Here is an 18,025-nt window from a genome sequence, read left to right as displayed (position 1 = left end):
TTTAATAAATAACAAGTATTTAAGAAAATGAGATTATTCTTAAAACTGTGAAAGAGCTTCACTTATGTTTCTCAAACTAATTTTCTTAAAATATATTTTTCTATTCTTTTATTATTATTTGGGGAGGAAGAAAAACAGAAATATTATTTTGATATGGAAAAAAATTAATGATCATAAAGCAAAGAACAGATGAAAACAATCACAAGAATAATCTTTTGGGTCACAACATTGTGCTTAACATATACATGATATGTAACACTTAAGGGAAAGCTGCATTTAATCCTCAAAGTATCAGAAACAATACAATATCTAGATTTACATTAACGGACAAAAAGATAATTCTTGTAGATCTGATAACAGCCATGGAAGTCTGAAGTTCATTTTGACATTAATAGAGCAAATTTTTAGCAGAAATTTAAATATCATAAACAGCTTAGCTAAATTTTAATTCACTGCTCAATAAGTTAATACTAATTAAAAAATAAGCAATAAATAGTATATAAACTTGTAAATACTAAATTCAAGCAGAGAAAGTATTTTCACTGAAATTATAATTTTATATATTAATATATTTTCTATTTTACCCTACTTTTCAATGTTAACAAGGTAGGAGTGTAAAATATAAGAAAATATTGTATATATAAGAGAGAAAAAACTTTATAAGGCAGTATGCAAAAGTCATAAAATGATGATCATTCCTTATGAAAGCATTTTATACAGTACAAAGCCCAAAATCTGGACATCTAATACAAAATCTGTAACTCTAGATCACCAAACTTTTCTTTTATTGAATTTTTTATGCTTTTTTCTTTTCTTGAATTTTTTTTATGCTTTATGTTTGTACATTTGATATTTTTCCCAATTAAAACATGTGGAGAGTCCAGATTTTTAATTTCACTTGGGCACTGATGCCAACCAGGCAAGTTCTTTATTATTTTTTACTTTCACTGCAGCTTGAGAAATGACTCATGCAGCAAAGTCTAATTTTTTTAAAAATCTTAGTAACTGGATACACAACAGCATGGTAAACTTTTAAGTTGACATTATACTTGGCGATGGTTGCAGACTTTAAAGCTAAATCAGCTGTGAAATGTTGAGGAAGGCTGAGACAATGAGAAATTTAACAGAAATTTCTTAAATTTTTATGCTTCTCAATGAATTATATATATTTCTAATATGCAAAAAAAAAAAAAAATGATTTTGCAAATGTTACTCATTTACTCATAGCCAAAAAGATTATATTCAGTGCTGACTGATTGAGAATAATTTTTTATTCAGACAAGCCCAGAACTGGTACAGCGGCACTAGGTGGCAGAATTTAAGACAAGCAAAACTTTAGAATTTAGAGAAGCACTGAGCAACAGAATTAAGGGACATCAAAATCTTTGGAATTTAGGGAAGACACTGGGATACAAAATTTAAGGGTGGCAAGTTGCTTAAAATTTAAGAAGGTAGTTGGCAGCAGCATAGGACCTATAGAGAATGCACTGAGCCACAAAATATCTAATGCCAGTTCTGGATAAGCCTTAGGGGCCCACCAGTGGCGGAGCAGCACAGTCAATGAACACTGGTTGTTCGATTTGCAGATTCAATCCTGGTGAACTGGCTGGCTGCATGGGCATTTTGCCTATATGCTTTTCCTTAGAAAGTCCTCCATGACGCATCCCTCTCTTCTCCATCCTCTCCTCCAGATAAGACTTAAGTTTATGTGAGAATTTATTTATTTGGGATTTAGCTAAGCCTTAAGCACGTGTCAAAAGTAGACATAAGTATAACAACTAATATAATTCAACATAAGTGTAATAGCTAATATAATTCAGATTTAACTTCGTTAGCATGCGACAGAAATAAGACAAAATTTAGTGGAACATCATATCTTTGGTAAGCAATCTCATGATGCATTGCCAATAGTGTATAGTGGAAGCTTTAGTGGAAAATATTGCTACTGATAGTGAAGAAACAGACAGAGAGGTTTCTAAGAATGAAAAAGTTCGATTGACAGTTAGATAATGGTAATTCTTGACATGGCAATTACACAACTTGATCAATGGAACTTTGCAACTGAATAAACAATTATGTTTTCCTATAGAATTAAAAAGAAGGTATCAGCATAAAAAAACAAATCAAATTAATCAACTTACATAGAAAGAAATGTTTAATAAAGAAACAAATAAATATTGAGATTTTTTTTTTCATAAATTTTGGTTCATTTACGGTCATAAATGCTTCATTATTCCAAAAGCCACTATTTCAACTTCTAAATTTTATAATTTCTACATGTCCTCTTACTAGATTTAAACTTTTGATTATATCTGAAAAAATCCCAAATACAGATTACCAAAGTCCAGATGGGTCTGGATCGCAGACTTTGTACTGTATATAAAGTTAGAAACATGTTTTATTTATTTCAATAATAATGCAAATATTCATAAAATTTATCAGTAAATCATATCAGTTAGGTATATTATTAAGAAATATATATAATTCATTGAGAAGCATATTTATTATTTTTAAATTGCTCAGTTTAATCAAGCAAATAAAATTTAATTTTGAAGACAAATTAAAGGTCTTAAATCTTACCAAACAGATATGTCCCTAAGAATTAGTTACTACCAGGCCATATGGATGATAAAGGACATGGTAATGCAAATTAACAAGTAGAAGGAAAAATATATAAAGATTGCATTACAGATGTTCGTAACATCAAAACAACAAAACTTTAAACTTCCATAGCCAAAGCAACAGATGAGTTATAACAGATTATTTTTTCAACATAAAATGAAACTTTATGCAATGGGAATATTAAGAAAAAAAAATGTAGTTACAATTTCCATGCATTTTTTTTTTTTTCCAAAACTGCCAAAGAGCAATCTCACCATTGTGGGCTGACGGTTCATTGCCAGCGAAAGAAAGGTACCCAGATTGACAGACAGAAAAATTGCAATCTTGGCATGGTGAGCCTCTGGAAGGACAATTATGGAATGATGGAATGTTACTAAAATGCGTTGAAGGAAGAGGAGCAAGAAAAAGAGTTGCAGAATTGTGAACAAGATGCTGAACTAGGAAAAGGAAGAAATTAGAAAGAACAACAAATGCATAAACGTAATATCAAACAGAAATAAATGTTACATTAATGCTTTAAAATAGAACAAATTACATTTAGTTCTGTCCAGACCAAAGATTCTGTCATACCATTAATCTACATGACTAGCGATAAATATACTGCTCAGCATTTAAATTACTCCACCCAAAAGGTGAGCTACATGCATGCCAATATCACAGCAGGTGAACAAACCTAAAATACGCAAATCATATTAATCTGGAGCTGATGATATTATATATATTTACAAAACAAAAATGCAAGAGGAATGGGTAATGTGCTTTTATAGGCAGAAATTGTGCAGATGTTTAAGATTTGTTGTATATGCTTGGACAAGACCCAAAATGTCAGGTACCTATCATGAGCAAATTTATATTTTGAATGCCCTTCAGACAACCAGAACCTGCCTTTGTAACCCAAATTGCAACATTTAATTTATAATTTACATTGCGGCAGTCCCACTGCACAACAAATAAGTGGCAGTCCTGTCAGTCATTACAGCAAATCTCAGAATGCAACTATTACACTGAGTGATATTGACTGCAAGTAAACACTCATTTGATTTGATGCCAGAATCAGGTGAATCACTATTATAAATCGACAACTGCAGAGTTCAACAACGAATTATGTTTCAATCTTAATTCTGAAAGTTAGATCCATGTTCTGCAAACACTTTGGCAAGAGGACAGATCTGTTTCATTTGCAGCCACCATATTCCCTGTCAGGCAAGTATCAATGGCCTATAAGCATGCATGCAGGTTGATGACAAGAAGACAGCTCTAACTGACAGCTTCTAATTTCAGTTACATTAGTGCAGTTCAAAGTCCATTTTATGTTCCTGAGTGCTCAATAGCACCCAACCTTCACATACACAATGCTGGAGTCTCAAAACAATGCTCTTAATGTGTTCAAGAACAGCTGTGGATTTTAAAATACTAATAAGCTTTTCTGGACTCATGATCCACTGTAATAGCTCTGGATTTATTCACAATCATTAAATAGCAGAAATACACTGGACATTTGCAATCAAACTGTCCAATTAATGAGCAAGTACATCATACATGTCATCCCAATTCCTTAGAAATGTACTACTTATTGCTGCAATGTACTGCTCTGTGTAGTGCCACTGGCAGCAGTGCAAATACTTAACAAAATTAATATCACTGTGGTGCACTCTACCATTTCTGAAGCACTGGTTCCTTAACTGATTATGGCAAAGCACATGAGGACTATCTATCTAAGGAGAGAAGTCATCACAGAAGCTTTACTGAATGGAACTAATTTGCATTATACATAAATATATCCTCAGTCCTTAATGAGTGGGCCAATTTCAGTGCTGAGCAGTGTGTTTCAAATTTATTAATTATAAAAATTATCTTAACTACAATAATATTGATACTATTTAAGTATTACAAATGAGGAGCCAAAAAAAATGAAAATAAAAACATATATGTTTCTCCATACTAGTATGAAAACATAAACTATGAATATTCAAAAAAAAATTGTGAATTATTTGAGTATTTCTTATATTGTGAACAAGCCTTATAATGCAAATATTAATTCAAATGTCTTTCTAAAAACATAAAAAATTAATGTTCTTGTTCCAATGAGAGAAAAACAATGCAAAAGCTCTACTAGAATTTTTTTTTCACAAAACAAATCAGATAGATGGCTCAGGAAACTTAAGATTATATTTCTGTTCTGATATCAAGAATTAGAAGAGAGGGTTATAATAATCTCTGGAAAAATTACTTCTCATATAAATATATAAACGTAGGTCAAAAATGAGTGTCTTTATTAAATAATCTATAAACTGTAAACCCAGTAATACCCCAAAAAATGTAAATTGGAATTTTACTGTATACAGTGGTGGCCAAAATTGTGGACACTTTTGAAAATTTTTATGTTTTTGAACTTTGTATGCTTATAGAAAACGTTACGTTTCACAAAATGCAAACTTGTATATATTTTAAAGAGAATTTATTACTGAATTCAATACAAAACACAAAATTCAATTATTTGCAATACAAAAAAAGTTAAACGATAATAGTTATTGATATACATTAGATAGTGATGATCGCAGTGAGTTATCAGTACTTAGTAGGGTACCCTTTATTTTTGATTACAGCTTCACACCAACGTTTCATTGAGCTGACAAGAGTTTTAGGCCCTTCTTTTGTTATTACATGATGCCAGGAAACAATTATAGTCTCAATTAGTTCCCTTTTATTTGATGGGCGCCTCATTCGGACAAGATTTTTCAAACGGTGCCACAAACTTTCAATAGGATTGAGGTCAGGGCTGTTTCCTGGCCATGACAACAATTTAATGCTCTTTGTACGAAACCACTCTTCCCATATTTTCGCCGTGTGGCAAGGAGTAGAATCTTGCTGAAAAATAAACGAAGCATTGTTGGGAAAGAGATCATCCCATGGAAGGTAGAAGTTTTGGTTCTAGAATAGTGTCAATGTATTTTCTGGCATTCAGTGTCCCATCGATGACATGAAGGCGATCAATACCATCTGCTGACATGCATGACCAAATCATAACACTAACTGGGTTCTTCACAGTTGCTTGAATGCAGTCAGGATGTAGCTCTTCTCCTATTCTACGTTGTTGTGAAATGAACTGAAGTAATAACCGGCACGAGGCGCTGCTGTTTGTGACGTCAGCCTGCGTGCTGAGTGTTTTCGAATGTTTTGCTTGTAGACGAACGAAAGCTGATCTCGGAAGAGTGATACTGTTTTGATGGAAATAAAGAATGACTTATTAAGAATTTTTTGTCTTTATTCATAATGCACCCAGCCTCAGGTAGAGGCAGGCCCGCAACTGAACGAACTGTTTTGAATATATTTGATTTATAGATTTTCTGTGTTCCTTCGTAACATAGTGGTATCCTCGGCGGGACAGGGTGCTTTGAATTAGAATTTTCCGATTGAACTTTTGATATTGAATTTCGATTTTGAATATACTTTGAAGATGGATTTGATCGCTAAAGGCCCAAAGAAAAGGACTTAGAATTGCGTTTTCGCAAACCTCAAGCAAAACCGAAAGTGAATTAACTAAAGAAGTAAGAGATTTAAAAATACTTTCGATTTTGAAGTGTCAACTTTGTGATAAATTCCAGAGACTTGACGTATGCCAGAGTGCTATATCACAGCAGATTTTGCAGACTGAAGATGGAGAAAAATTATTTAGTGATGATTTTCAAGAAGCGGAGAATTATCGAGATAAGTTTCTAGAACAGTGTGCTCAAATAGATGCGGAAATACAAGCCTCCTCTCCTCCAAGTAACTCCGAATTTAGGAAATTTAAATTGCCTAAAATTGAGCTTAAAAAAATTCAGTGGTGAAGCTAAAGATTACCTGACTTTTTTTAGTCAGTTCCAGAAAATCCACGACGACAGAAGTATCGCGGATGAAGATAAAATGCAGTATCTGTTGCAGGCTATGGAACCCAAATCGAAAGCAGAACGCCTAGTCCTTAGCTTCCCGGCAATGGCAGCTAATTATCCTAAAGCCATCGAACAACCAAGAGAGCGCTTTGGATGCGAAGATTTACTTGTGCAAATCTATATGAGAGACTTGTTAAGCCTAGTAATGAAGAACGCTGTAACCGGAAGAGCAAAAACGGATCTACCCTCCCTGTATGATGAACTAGAAGGAAAACTGCGAGCACTGGAAAGTTTGGGGAGAACTCAAGAAAAATATGGGGATTTTTTTACCCCCTTAGTGCAAAGTTGCTTACCAGAAGAAGTATTGATGGCATGGGAAAGAAGCAGAAATCACGAGTCCATTGAAACTAAAGGGAATCGATCTTTGAAATATTTAATGAATTTCTTAAAACAGGAAGTTAAGGGGGAAGAGATGGTTCTCCTCGCAAGAACTGGTTTCGCTTCCCAACAGAACCATCGGAAGAAAGATTTTAACCACAAACAGGTAAAGCAAAATGATCCCGTAACAGCATCAGCTCTAGTAAGTCTTGAGAATTCAGATAAGAGTGTTCTGAACTGTAATTTTTGTGAAAAGAAATATTTTAGTGAAAAATGTTACTCTGCAAAAAAAAAAATGACTTTAGCTGAAAAACAACAATTATTGTTGAAAAAAGGTGCTTGTTTTTCTTGTCTGAAAAGAGCGAATCACGTTAGTAAATTTTGTCCTTTCAAAGGTAAGTTAAGTTGTTCTATTTGCAAAAGTTGTAATCATTTTGATGTAATGTGTAATCAAAAGCTAAAAAATAATGCATCTATTAGAAAACTGTCCACGTCAATATAGTGAAGTTGCTCAAAAATTGAAATCGTCATTTTATGTGGATAATTGTTTATCTAGTGTTTTTAGTATTGATGAACAGTTTACGTTTATTGAACATTCCAAATTAATCATGTCAAATGGATGTTTTAACTTGCGCGGTTTTGAAAGCAATGTGGCTGGTACAAATGTTGACAAACATTCAGGGGATACTTCCGTTTTGGGGGTAATTTGGAATATGGATAATGATACGCTGAGGTGCAGCACAGACGCAGATACATTGACCTGTGATACGAAAATCACAAAGAGGACAATTTTGGCAATTGTGCAGACAATTTTTGATCCTACTGGTTTATTAACGCCAACTACATTGCTTCCAAAACTGTTGTTGCAAAAATTGTGGAAAGTGAAAATTGCATGGGATGACAAATTGTCTCCGAATGATGTAAATATATTTTTGAACTGGTTTAAAGAACTTAATGTTTTGAAAGATGTTACTTTGCCTCGATACTTGTTTATCAATGACACATCTGAACTACATGTATTTGTGGATGCTTGCAAGGGGGCGTATGCAGCGTGCATCTTTGTTCGATCAATATTTAATTCTGAAGTAAAAATAAATCTCGTATGGGCGAAGTCTAGAGTATCGCCTTTGAAATCTTTAAGCATTCCTCGCTTAGAATTAATGGCCTGTTGTATAGGTTCTAGACTTGCAAATTCTATTATCAAAGCTCTCAGTTTGCCCGATTTAAAAGTTACCTTCTGGTCTGATTCAACCACTGCCCTTTGGTGGATAACAGAGCAAGGAAATTGGTCCCTTTTCGTCAAAAATAGGGTTAAAGAGATTCGAGAGTTGATGCGAGATCATTCATGGAGACATGTCCCAGGGAAACTAAATATTGCCGACTTGTTATCGCGCGGATGTTTTGCGAAACAAATGCTTCGGTCTAGATGGTGGGAAGGCCCCTTGTGGTTGCGAGAAGGCCCTGAAAACTGGCCCACTGGTGAGATTATTTGTTTGCATGAAGAAATAGAATTGGAGAGGAAAAAGATAAAAATAGTGAATATTGATCTATCAAAAGACGCACCCCCTTGGCATCGAATCGATGTATCCAATTATGACAAAATGATTAGAATATTTGCATGGATATTTAGATTTGTAAATAATTGTAAAGGTGGTTCTGAAAAGAATGGAAACATTGAACTTTCACATTATGAAATTGAAAATTCTGAGAAAAACTTAATTCGTTTGGTTCAAAATTATTATCTGACTGATAAGAAATATTATAATTTTATTGAAACGCTCACTGATGATGATGGTATTCTAAGAGGTAAAACGAGAATACTAAATAGAGATGACCATGAATCCTTTCTGTATCCAATACTGTTACCAGAAAAATGTGATTTCACTAAGTTATTAATCAGAAATGTGCATAATAAGAACTGTCATGCTGGTCTTCAGATGATGCAATCCATATTACGAGAAAGATTTTGGATAGTCAGAGCTAGAAAGGCCATTAAAAATGTCCTCTTTAACTGTATCATTTGTAAAAGATTTAAAACTAAGGCTATGTCAAGCGAACCGACACCTCTGCCACCAGACCGAGTTACGGATTGTGCGCCATTTGAAATCATAGGGATTGATTTGGCCGGACCGCTGTTTTTAAAAAATGGAGGAAAGGTGTGGATCGTGCTGTTCACCTGTGCTGTGTACCGTGCCATTCACCTTGAACTCGTAAATTCTCTTTCTACTGATGCGTTTCTCCTGGCGCTTCGACGATTTGTTGCTAGGCGCGGACGCCCTAGAATAATCTATAGTGATAACGGGACAAATTTTCAGGGTGCATCTAATGATTTATCAAAACTAAATTGGACTAAAGTAGTAAAGGAAACGGGAACTGAAAGGATAATCTGGAAATTTATTCCACCTACTGCAGCTTGGTGAGGCGGCTGGTGGGAGAGGTTGGTTCGTACAGTAAAAGAATTGCTGAAACGTACTTTAGGTAAATCAGTGTTATCATATGAAGAACTTTATACTATTATTTGTGATTGTGAAACTATAATTAATTCTAGACCCTTAACTTATGTTTCTGAAGATCTGCAAGAATTAGTACCTCTGACACCCGCCATGTTTCTTATCGAGAACAGAAATTCCAATGTTGAAGATCTTGATGAATTAAATTCGTCAAGTCTTAATAAGAGATCAAAGTATAGAACTAAATTGTTAAATGATCTGAGACAACGATTTAGAAAAGAATACCTTAATCAACTGGTTCAAAAGAATAATGAAAAACGATCTCGGGAACCTGTAGTAGGAGAAATAGTACTGATGGGGGATGATAACAGAAAACGTTTATTTTGGCCTTTAGCCCGAATTACAGAATTGATCCCTGGACGTAATGGAAAGATTCGTACGGTTAAACTTAAGACCCGGCATGGAATAGTTATACGACCAATACAACGCATCTTTCCTCTGGAGATACAGTCCAATGATAGAAACATAATTCCTGATAAGAAACTGGCTGCAGAGGAATCTAATTCTAGTGCTGGGTGTACGTTAAAAAAGGGAATTGCACCTGATAAAATGGTGATGCAACAATATTCCTCCTCTGGACGACTTGTAAAAGCTCCAAAAAGACTTGATCTTTTAAATAATGTTTGTTATGAGTTTGAGACTCAACCTGAGTCTCAAGGGGGGGGAGGATGTTGTGAAATGAACTGAAGTAATAACCGGCGAGAGGCGCTGCCGTTTGTGACGTCAGCCTGCATGCTGAGTGTTTTCGAATGTTTTGCTTGTAGACGAACGAAAGCTGATCTCGGAAGAGAGATACTGTTTTGATGGAAATAAAGAACGACTTATTAAGAATTTTTTGTCTTTATTCATAATGCACCCAGCCTCGGGTAGAGGCAGGCCCGCAACTGAACGAACTGTTTTGAATATATTTGATTTATAGATTTTCTGTGTTCCTTCGTAACAACGTCTTACATATTTTTGCCCATCACTACCGAATAATCATAAATCTTCGTTTCATCACTCCATATAACTTGTGACCACTGATCATCTGTCCAATTAATGTGTTCCTTTGCCCACTGTAGTCTTTTGTTTCATTGCTGAAAATTAAGATAAGGCTTTTTTCGTGGAATTCTACCTCTCAGTGAAACATCTGTTAATCTTCTCCTGATTTTTCTTGAACTGACAGAAACACCAGCATCATTCAGATCAATTCTGATGGCCGCTGATGACGTTTTTCTATCTTGAAGACATAGTCTTTTTATTCTTCTGTCATCAATAGATGTGGTGCACCTTTTTCGGCCTTTTCCTTCTTTGTTTTTTATTGAATTTGTCTCCTGATATCATAAACAAAACTTTCGGACTCCAGATGTAGTCACTGAACAACCCACCTGTCTTGCAATTTCAACATAGGAAAGACCACTTTCTCGTAACACAATAATATTACATCTCTTTCTAGGTGTCCAGTCTACTCTTTTATTTGATGTCATTGCTTCTTGACTAAATATTAAACATTTTTACAAAAATTCCTACTTGTAATTACAGTGTATAAGAAACAGGTCCTCCTTCTACAAAACAAAGCAAAATAATGAATTGTTTCGAGTGTAAACATGATGTCAGCTTCTACTGGCAGTTACTAACATTTGATTGGTTTTCAGAACAAGAACAGTGATTGGCCAGGAAAGCTAGACATTACAAACTACTTCATAACTGTGTTTTTTATTTATATTAAAGTACATATAACTTTTTTGTATTGCAAATAATTGAATTTTGTGTTTTGTATCGAATTCAGTAATAAATTCTCTTTAAAATGATATATACAAGTTTGCATTTTGCGAAACGTAACATTTTCTATAAGCATACAAAGTTCAAAAACATAAAAATTTCCAAAAGTGTCCACAATTTTGGCCACCACTATATGTTTTCGTTACACACATAAATTGTACATCATATATAAATAAAGAGAGATAAAGCACTTTAAAAACTAGACATTTTCTCCTTTCCCTTAATCAACTAAAAGTAATAAAATAACTGTTTTGGTTAACCCATTAACTGCATTAAAGTTGTGTTTGTGCAATACATCATCTGCATAAAAACAGCTGTATTTTTAGAATCAGATTATGTAACCTGTATTTTTAGAATCACTAACTTGCTTTGATAGATGATAATGAAGAATCTTGTGCTTTTACTTATAATCAAATAAATGGAATGTCTTGGAGAAGATAATGATAATTTTATTGTAAGAGACCAAAAATTTATTAAAATAAGAAGGTCAGCTTGAAAGTCATGCAAATAAAAGTGGCAGATTTAATGAAGAAGAATGTAAATGATGAAATAATCTAATGGGGTTGGTGACTTAAATAGAAAAAAAATAATCCTGAATATGTTATTGGCCCAGCACATGCAAAACTTAATTACACAGAAAAATTAATTGGTGAGATAGCAATTAAATTTATACTGATTATTATATTTTTCACTTATATGCCAATTCCAAAAGGTAAACTAGTCTAGTTGATAAGCAAATACTTATGAAAATACAGACATTTTTTTTTATTAACACAACTATAAATTTCTTCAAATGTGCTTTATAGGTTATCCACATTTTATCTAAAAAAATCTTTATGCTTTATGCTGAGATACAGCAGTTCCAATACAAAACAGCGATGGATGGATGGATGAAAGTTTAGAAGATAGTATGCAAATTAAAATAACATATCATACCTCACTAGGAAGCATAAAATGGCAGTCAGGAAACATTTATCAGACAGTGTATGATTTGAATCTTCAAGTCTAAATATGAGTAGTTATTGCAATGATGGTTCTCATGAATGGGAAAAAATGTTTGTTGGGCAACAGAAAGAATATGGTACATCCATTAAGTTTTCTAGTCTTTGTCATTCTACTACAGGTACTATAGTCTGTTGCTTTAAAATGAGCACATCGAAAATGTAGAGTAATTTAGAAAATTACAGGATTCAACCTTTTTTTCACAGCAGTTACTGCCATTGTTATATATCATGGTTTGGGAAGCAGAAATGATGAAGTACCTATTCTAAAGTAACAGAGTATAACATCAATGTTTAACCAGCTTACAGATGAAAAAGGCAGTATTACGAGTGAATCCTCTTCAGGTATGCTGATATTAGATAAATGTACTTATACAGCAAATTGATAAACTGGCCTATCTGATGCCCATTCACAACATAGCATAAGACTTTACATTTCATTGTGTATGGCCAATTTTGCATAAAATGCAATCCCATCCATACAATACAAAACTATTGTAAGCATTACTGTCAGCAGATGATAAGAAACAGCAATATGAGAGACTGGCACAACTTCCCAGGTACATAGTGGATGTATAGTTAGTACATTTTGGACATACGGCTCCACCCACCCCTCAGAACTAGGCGTGGAGGTTCAACCACCACTCTGGCCACTCAGAGAGGGTGTCGCACCACCTGGGGGTACCAGGCAGCACTGGTCGTTAATTTGCTACCTACCAGTCGCTCGTGCTGCCCCTTGCAGTGGGACATTACTCAGAGAACCAGGAGGCACTACCCCCTGGCTACTAGAGCTGTACTGCTCAGGACGTGCCAGACCCCGAGGCTGGCCAATAAGTGATCTTTCCAAGGGCCTTTAGAACCACCAAGTTCATAAATTTTATCCCCATGGCCGAGACTGCCTAGGTACAGATCCTATTCAACTCAGAGCAATCAAGGGGCCGCTGAGACTACTTGGTCCCCACTTTGAAATCTATACTGTGCAGACGTGAGGTACAGATCCTAGACAGTAGCTTCGCAGAGTTCTCTACGTCGACCCATTGGGGGGGGGGTAATGGAGGTATAGTTTCTTGCCTAACATTATGTTAATGGATGAGGAGAAATTTGACCACAGAGGGGTGTTAAATGACTTTTCATCTTGCACTTTTGAACATGTAAAATCATGACACCAGGAAATTCATTATCAGGTGAGGAGTATCTCAGTGTCTGGTGACGATACGGAACACACCTCACAGGACCTCTGTTCTATGACATAACATTAAACTGGTGATGATACTTAAAGAGCTATTGTGAAGCATACCTGATTTCCAAGATGACTTGCCATTACTCTACCTACCTTCCATAAGGTTCCAGTATGACAGCATCCCACCACATCAGCTGACATAAATTTGAAGTTTTTTGTTGAAAATTCCTAGCACAGAATCATTTATAATGAAGAGAGTTGCTACTAAATTCACCTGACCTACTTTCAGTGGACTTTTTTTTGTGGGGTTATGTGAAAAACCATGTGCACAACTAGCCATCCCACAATGATATGACCTACAAGTTCATATTACCTAAACATGAAGCATTGTATCATATAAAATATTGCAGAACATCCAACAAGTTCTACCTTCAATACACATATATATTGCCCACAGTAATGAGCCCACCGAGCATGCTTAACTATTGTTACTGACATTCCATAATTCCAGAATATTATTTTATGATTTTCTTCTTTGTGATATCTTATTCTTGCATGAATTTTTTACTATAATAAACTGTATCTGCCTGACACAAGTTTTATTAGTAAATCTGCATCTGCCTTATTAATGTCACATATGCAATTAGTATCATATTTACATTGATGATTGTATATCAAATTAACTGCATTTCACGGTTTCTATTCAAGCCACTGCTACATATACGGCATCATTTCATATTATGGGATGTTTTACATGTTTGCAAAATTGAACTTTGCTGCTATCCCTTATACATTTTGCAAAATGATAAGAAACTTCCAAAATTTGGCCCTAGAGCAATTGCAGTTGGTCTCGTACAATACAGCTTAATTACTTTACTGTTATACAACTTCCTCTACCTTTTAGCTTTTTGCATTCAAATGTTATTTTATTGTTTAAGATAATTTTAGTTTATATATTGAACAATTTTCGATTTTTTAGTACAACTTGTAACTTACCACAATAGTATTTCTGATTAGTATACAAGAGAGTTAGAGATGAAAATGACGGGGCATACAGAAACTTCAAAGGCTATGTCTTTTTAGATTTCCAGTATGCAAAGTCTTAGGAATTTGACCACAGAGGGGTGTTAAATGACTTTTCATCTTGCACTTTTGGACATGTAAAATCATGACACCAGGAAATTCATTATCAGGTGAGGAGTATCTCAGTGTCTGGTGTCGATACGGAACACACCTCCGTATCCTTAGGCAGTAAGATACAAATAAAGTGGTATATAAACAAACACATGATATGGAAATCAGTAGAAAAAAATCAGAATTTATATGTTGAAAGTTCAAAACACAAAGAACAAAATACTAAAATTATTATGTGATCTTCAGCTTGTCAATATCACTTAAATAGAGAACTTTCAATTAGAGCAGGATAAAGAAAGAAGTATTCATCATCCATGAAGCTGGAATTATAGTAGAGGTAATCCTCAAGACTATCAAAAATTCAAATCTTGTTCGTGTGGACAGCCAAGCAGTCATTTCCAGTGGTTAGTCAGAACTTTATTAGTTAATTGTCTCAAGAGCAATGATAAATTGTCAAAATCCTTGCTCTAGACTTTCTTTATAAAATGATTTTAGAAATTACAAATAAAGAAACTTTATACCCTGTTATCTATGATTTTATAAAAGCCATGTCTCTGATTCAAATCGTTCTTTTGTGCATTTTTGATATCTTTCAAAATCGTATTATATTTTGTAAAATAATATTTCCTTCTTTTTGAAACACTTTAATTGATTTTCTCTAAAAAAGGGCTTTCCTGTTGCTAAGCCTTTTATTTTTGAATAAGAGATTGAGAGGGGAAACGTAAAATTTAAAAAATAGATATGATAAAATGCTAACTTTAATGTCCCTCTCAACTTTTCTTTTTATTTTATTTCCTCTTTCAATCCTAAAAAGAGTAAATGCTAAGTACATACCTTTAATGTACTTTGTTTCAAAATTACTTGTCACATGATTCTTAAATGCTAATAAGACAAGCACTTACATAATAGCTCAATCATTCATAACATTAAAATTTACACATTGAAACCTAAAATTAGTCAATAAAAGAAAAGATGAACTACAGGATGTCCACAAGTCTCTGAATAACTTTATAACATCTTGTTGTTTGTGAATGGAACAACTTATAACTTTGGTGCTGGTCACATTTTTGCTAGCAAGGTTCGAAGTTTTTGTGACAAGTGCGATGATACGCCATCCTACCGATAAATGGTCTATGGTTGATGGTCCTCCGACAGTAAACAAACATAATTAATCAATGTATCGAAACAAAATTCTGGCTGCTGGTTTCTTCATGGAAGAAGATTAGTTCTAAAATATTCTCATTCACCATTCCATACTAAACATTCACTTTTGAGCTGTCCTGCTTCAACTCCCTTGTAACATGAGGATTTTTGGATCCCGAAATCCTCACATCAGGAGCATACTAGCTTTAAAAAATTGTTAGGAAAAACTTTGATATTTGTGTAATAACACCACACAAATTTATAGCCACTACCTTTCTTTCACATTGTCCCCACAATTAAGGGTGAAGTTGTTCAGTGCTATGAATACCTTATATAATTTTACCTAACTTTTATTTGAAAACCATTCATTCTTTACTCATTTGCTATTTTGTTAATAGGTACATACTTAATAGAACATACTGAGATGGGTGGGTGGACCACCCTGGGCCTTTGATCAAGGGCAGCCTCTGCAGACTCTAAAGTATATACAGTCAAAAGTCGTTAATTCGGACACCCATAATCTGGAATGATCTATAATCCGGACCTCGAAGCTACAAACCTTTTGCGCATGCGCATAAGACCTTTACGGAGGCGAATACGCGTGTGCATGTGCGCAAAATACGTTTACGAATGCGCGTTTAATGTATAACGGACGGTATCAGCTAAGCTAAAATTATCTAATTCAGTTAATGTTGCAGATTGCATTGTTCCTTAATCTTCGAATTGGATTCAGCTTATTATTTTTTTGCAGACTGTTAGAGCAATTTTATAAAAGTAAGCTTGAACTTTCGATTATGTCAAATAGAATTTCTGATATATATTTACTAATATGTAAAGGATCTACAAAGCGAAAGTATGTTTCAAAGTCCATTAAACAAAAAGTGGAATTGCTAAAATTGATAAAGGCATATCCTTTGTTTATCTAAACTTTAACGTTTGTTTATCTTTAACACCGCGGCACACAATGAATTGGAAGTTGATCTGTCAGCACTATCCTTATCTTCAGGGCAGATGTTTTTATTTTATTTGGCTTATAATTCCTTACTAAATGTAGTATTTCATCTCGATGTATTCCGTCTTTGATATGATTTAAATCAAATTCCTCGTCGTTATAATTCGCTTCCGATAGCGAAGAAAGTAACAGAGGTTATTGAAAACGAAAAAATTTCGATTGACAAATTAGTCCGTATTCTCGACACAGCAATTATAGGACTTGAACAACGGAACTTTGTAACTGAACAAGAAATTATGTCTGTTTATAGAATTAAAGAGATTGTATTATCACATAAAAAACGAAGCAACTTAAACAACTTACATTGAAAGAAATGTTTAATAAAGTAAACAACTAAATAATAAGTTTTTTTTTTTTTTTTTTTTTTGTAAATTTTGATACCCTTTAGATCATAATTGTTCTTTATTTCATAAATTATGGTTTCATATTTTTAATTTTATAATTTCTGCATGCCATCTTACCAGATTTAAATTGATGATCCATAATCCGAAAAAATCCATAATCCGGAATTGCCAAAGTCAGGACGAGTCCGGATTAACGACTTTTGACTGTATACTTATATGTAACAATATTAAAATGATTGAAGCCAAAAATAGGTCTGCATTAAAAATGAAAACGTTTATAGTGGAAATAGATTTCTAAGAATCAGTCCCTAACTTACATTTGGCACTAAAGACTTTTTTGACAGTGTGTGTTTCAATTCCTTTTTGCAAAAGAAGCTTTTCAAAGCTGAAATTGATTAAAAGCTATCTTTGATCAACAATGAGGGAAGTAAGACTTAATGGCTTGGCAATCCTTTTCATTTAAAATGCAATAGCTTTAAAAGCATCACTTTTTATGAAGCTATAAAATAATTTTCAGAATTCAAAGCTTGCAAAAAATAGTTTTAGATTTTTTTATTGCCAGAAAAGTTAAAAACACTTTTTTCAAATTATCAAAAATGGCAGATCAATAAGCTTCTTTAAATACATGTTTTGTCTGCTATATGTATGTCTACTTTTCCTTTGGTCTTAAGATCCCAAATCATTTTAACTGTTTCCTTTAAAATAAATAAATGTTAATCATATATTTGTGTTGACATTCTCATTCCAATAAGGCAGTGCCAAGAAAATTTCTACCCCTGGCCTCAATACCAGTAGATCTGCCCGCTTATCTTTCTGTAATCAATATATTGTAATAAAAATGTTAATCTCATTAAGAATTTACCCGCAAAAGTAATTTTATTACATACACACACATATACACAAACAGGGTGCCCAGCATAAAATCTGCAAGGATATGTTTCCAAATCTTGAGTGTACCAAAGGCGACTAGCTACCTGTAGCATTCAAGGAAAATGGGAATGAGAAATTATTATGCCATATCTGAGGCAATGAAACTATAGTTTAAAAATTACAAACTTTGAGCTATAT

At 33.8% G+C, this 18,025-nt stretch overlaps 1 protein-coding gene across 4 annotated transcripts in view; it reads right to left on the bottom strand.

Moving 5' to 3' along the window:
* The window catches only part of LOC118205487 (stromal interaction molecule homolog), a 137,474-nt gene that overhangs the window by 19,310 nt on the left and 100,139 nt on the right, over window positions 1-18,025 (bottom strand). For 3 of the 4 annotated variants that reach the window (XM_085807192.1, XM_085807191.1, XM_085807190.1), the window contains exon 12: window positions 2,877-3,059. The exons of the other annotated variant lie outside the window; for it this stretch is intronic. In XM_085807192.1, the coding sequence (XP_085663318.1) occupies window positions 2,877-3,059 (183 nt within the window). The remainder of the gene's footprint in view (window positions 1-2,876; window positions 3,060-18,025) is intronic. 4 annotated transcript variants of the gene reach the window in all.

This window comes from Stegodyphus dumicola, chromosome X1, assembly GCF_044657685.1.
Source record: "Stegodyphus dumicola isolate Sdum_Otavi_A_Nest chromosome X1, ASM4465768v1".
Classification (NCBI taxonomy): Eukaryota; Metazoa; Arthropoda; class Arachnida; order Araneae; family Eresidae; genus Stegodyphus; species Stegodyphus dumicola.
This window is presented reverse-complemented; position numbering and strand designations above follow the sequence as displayed.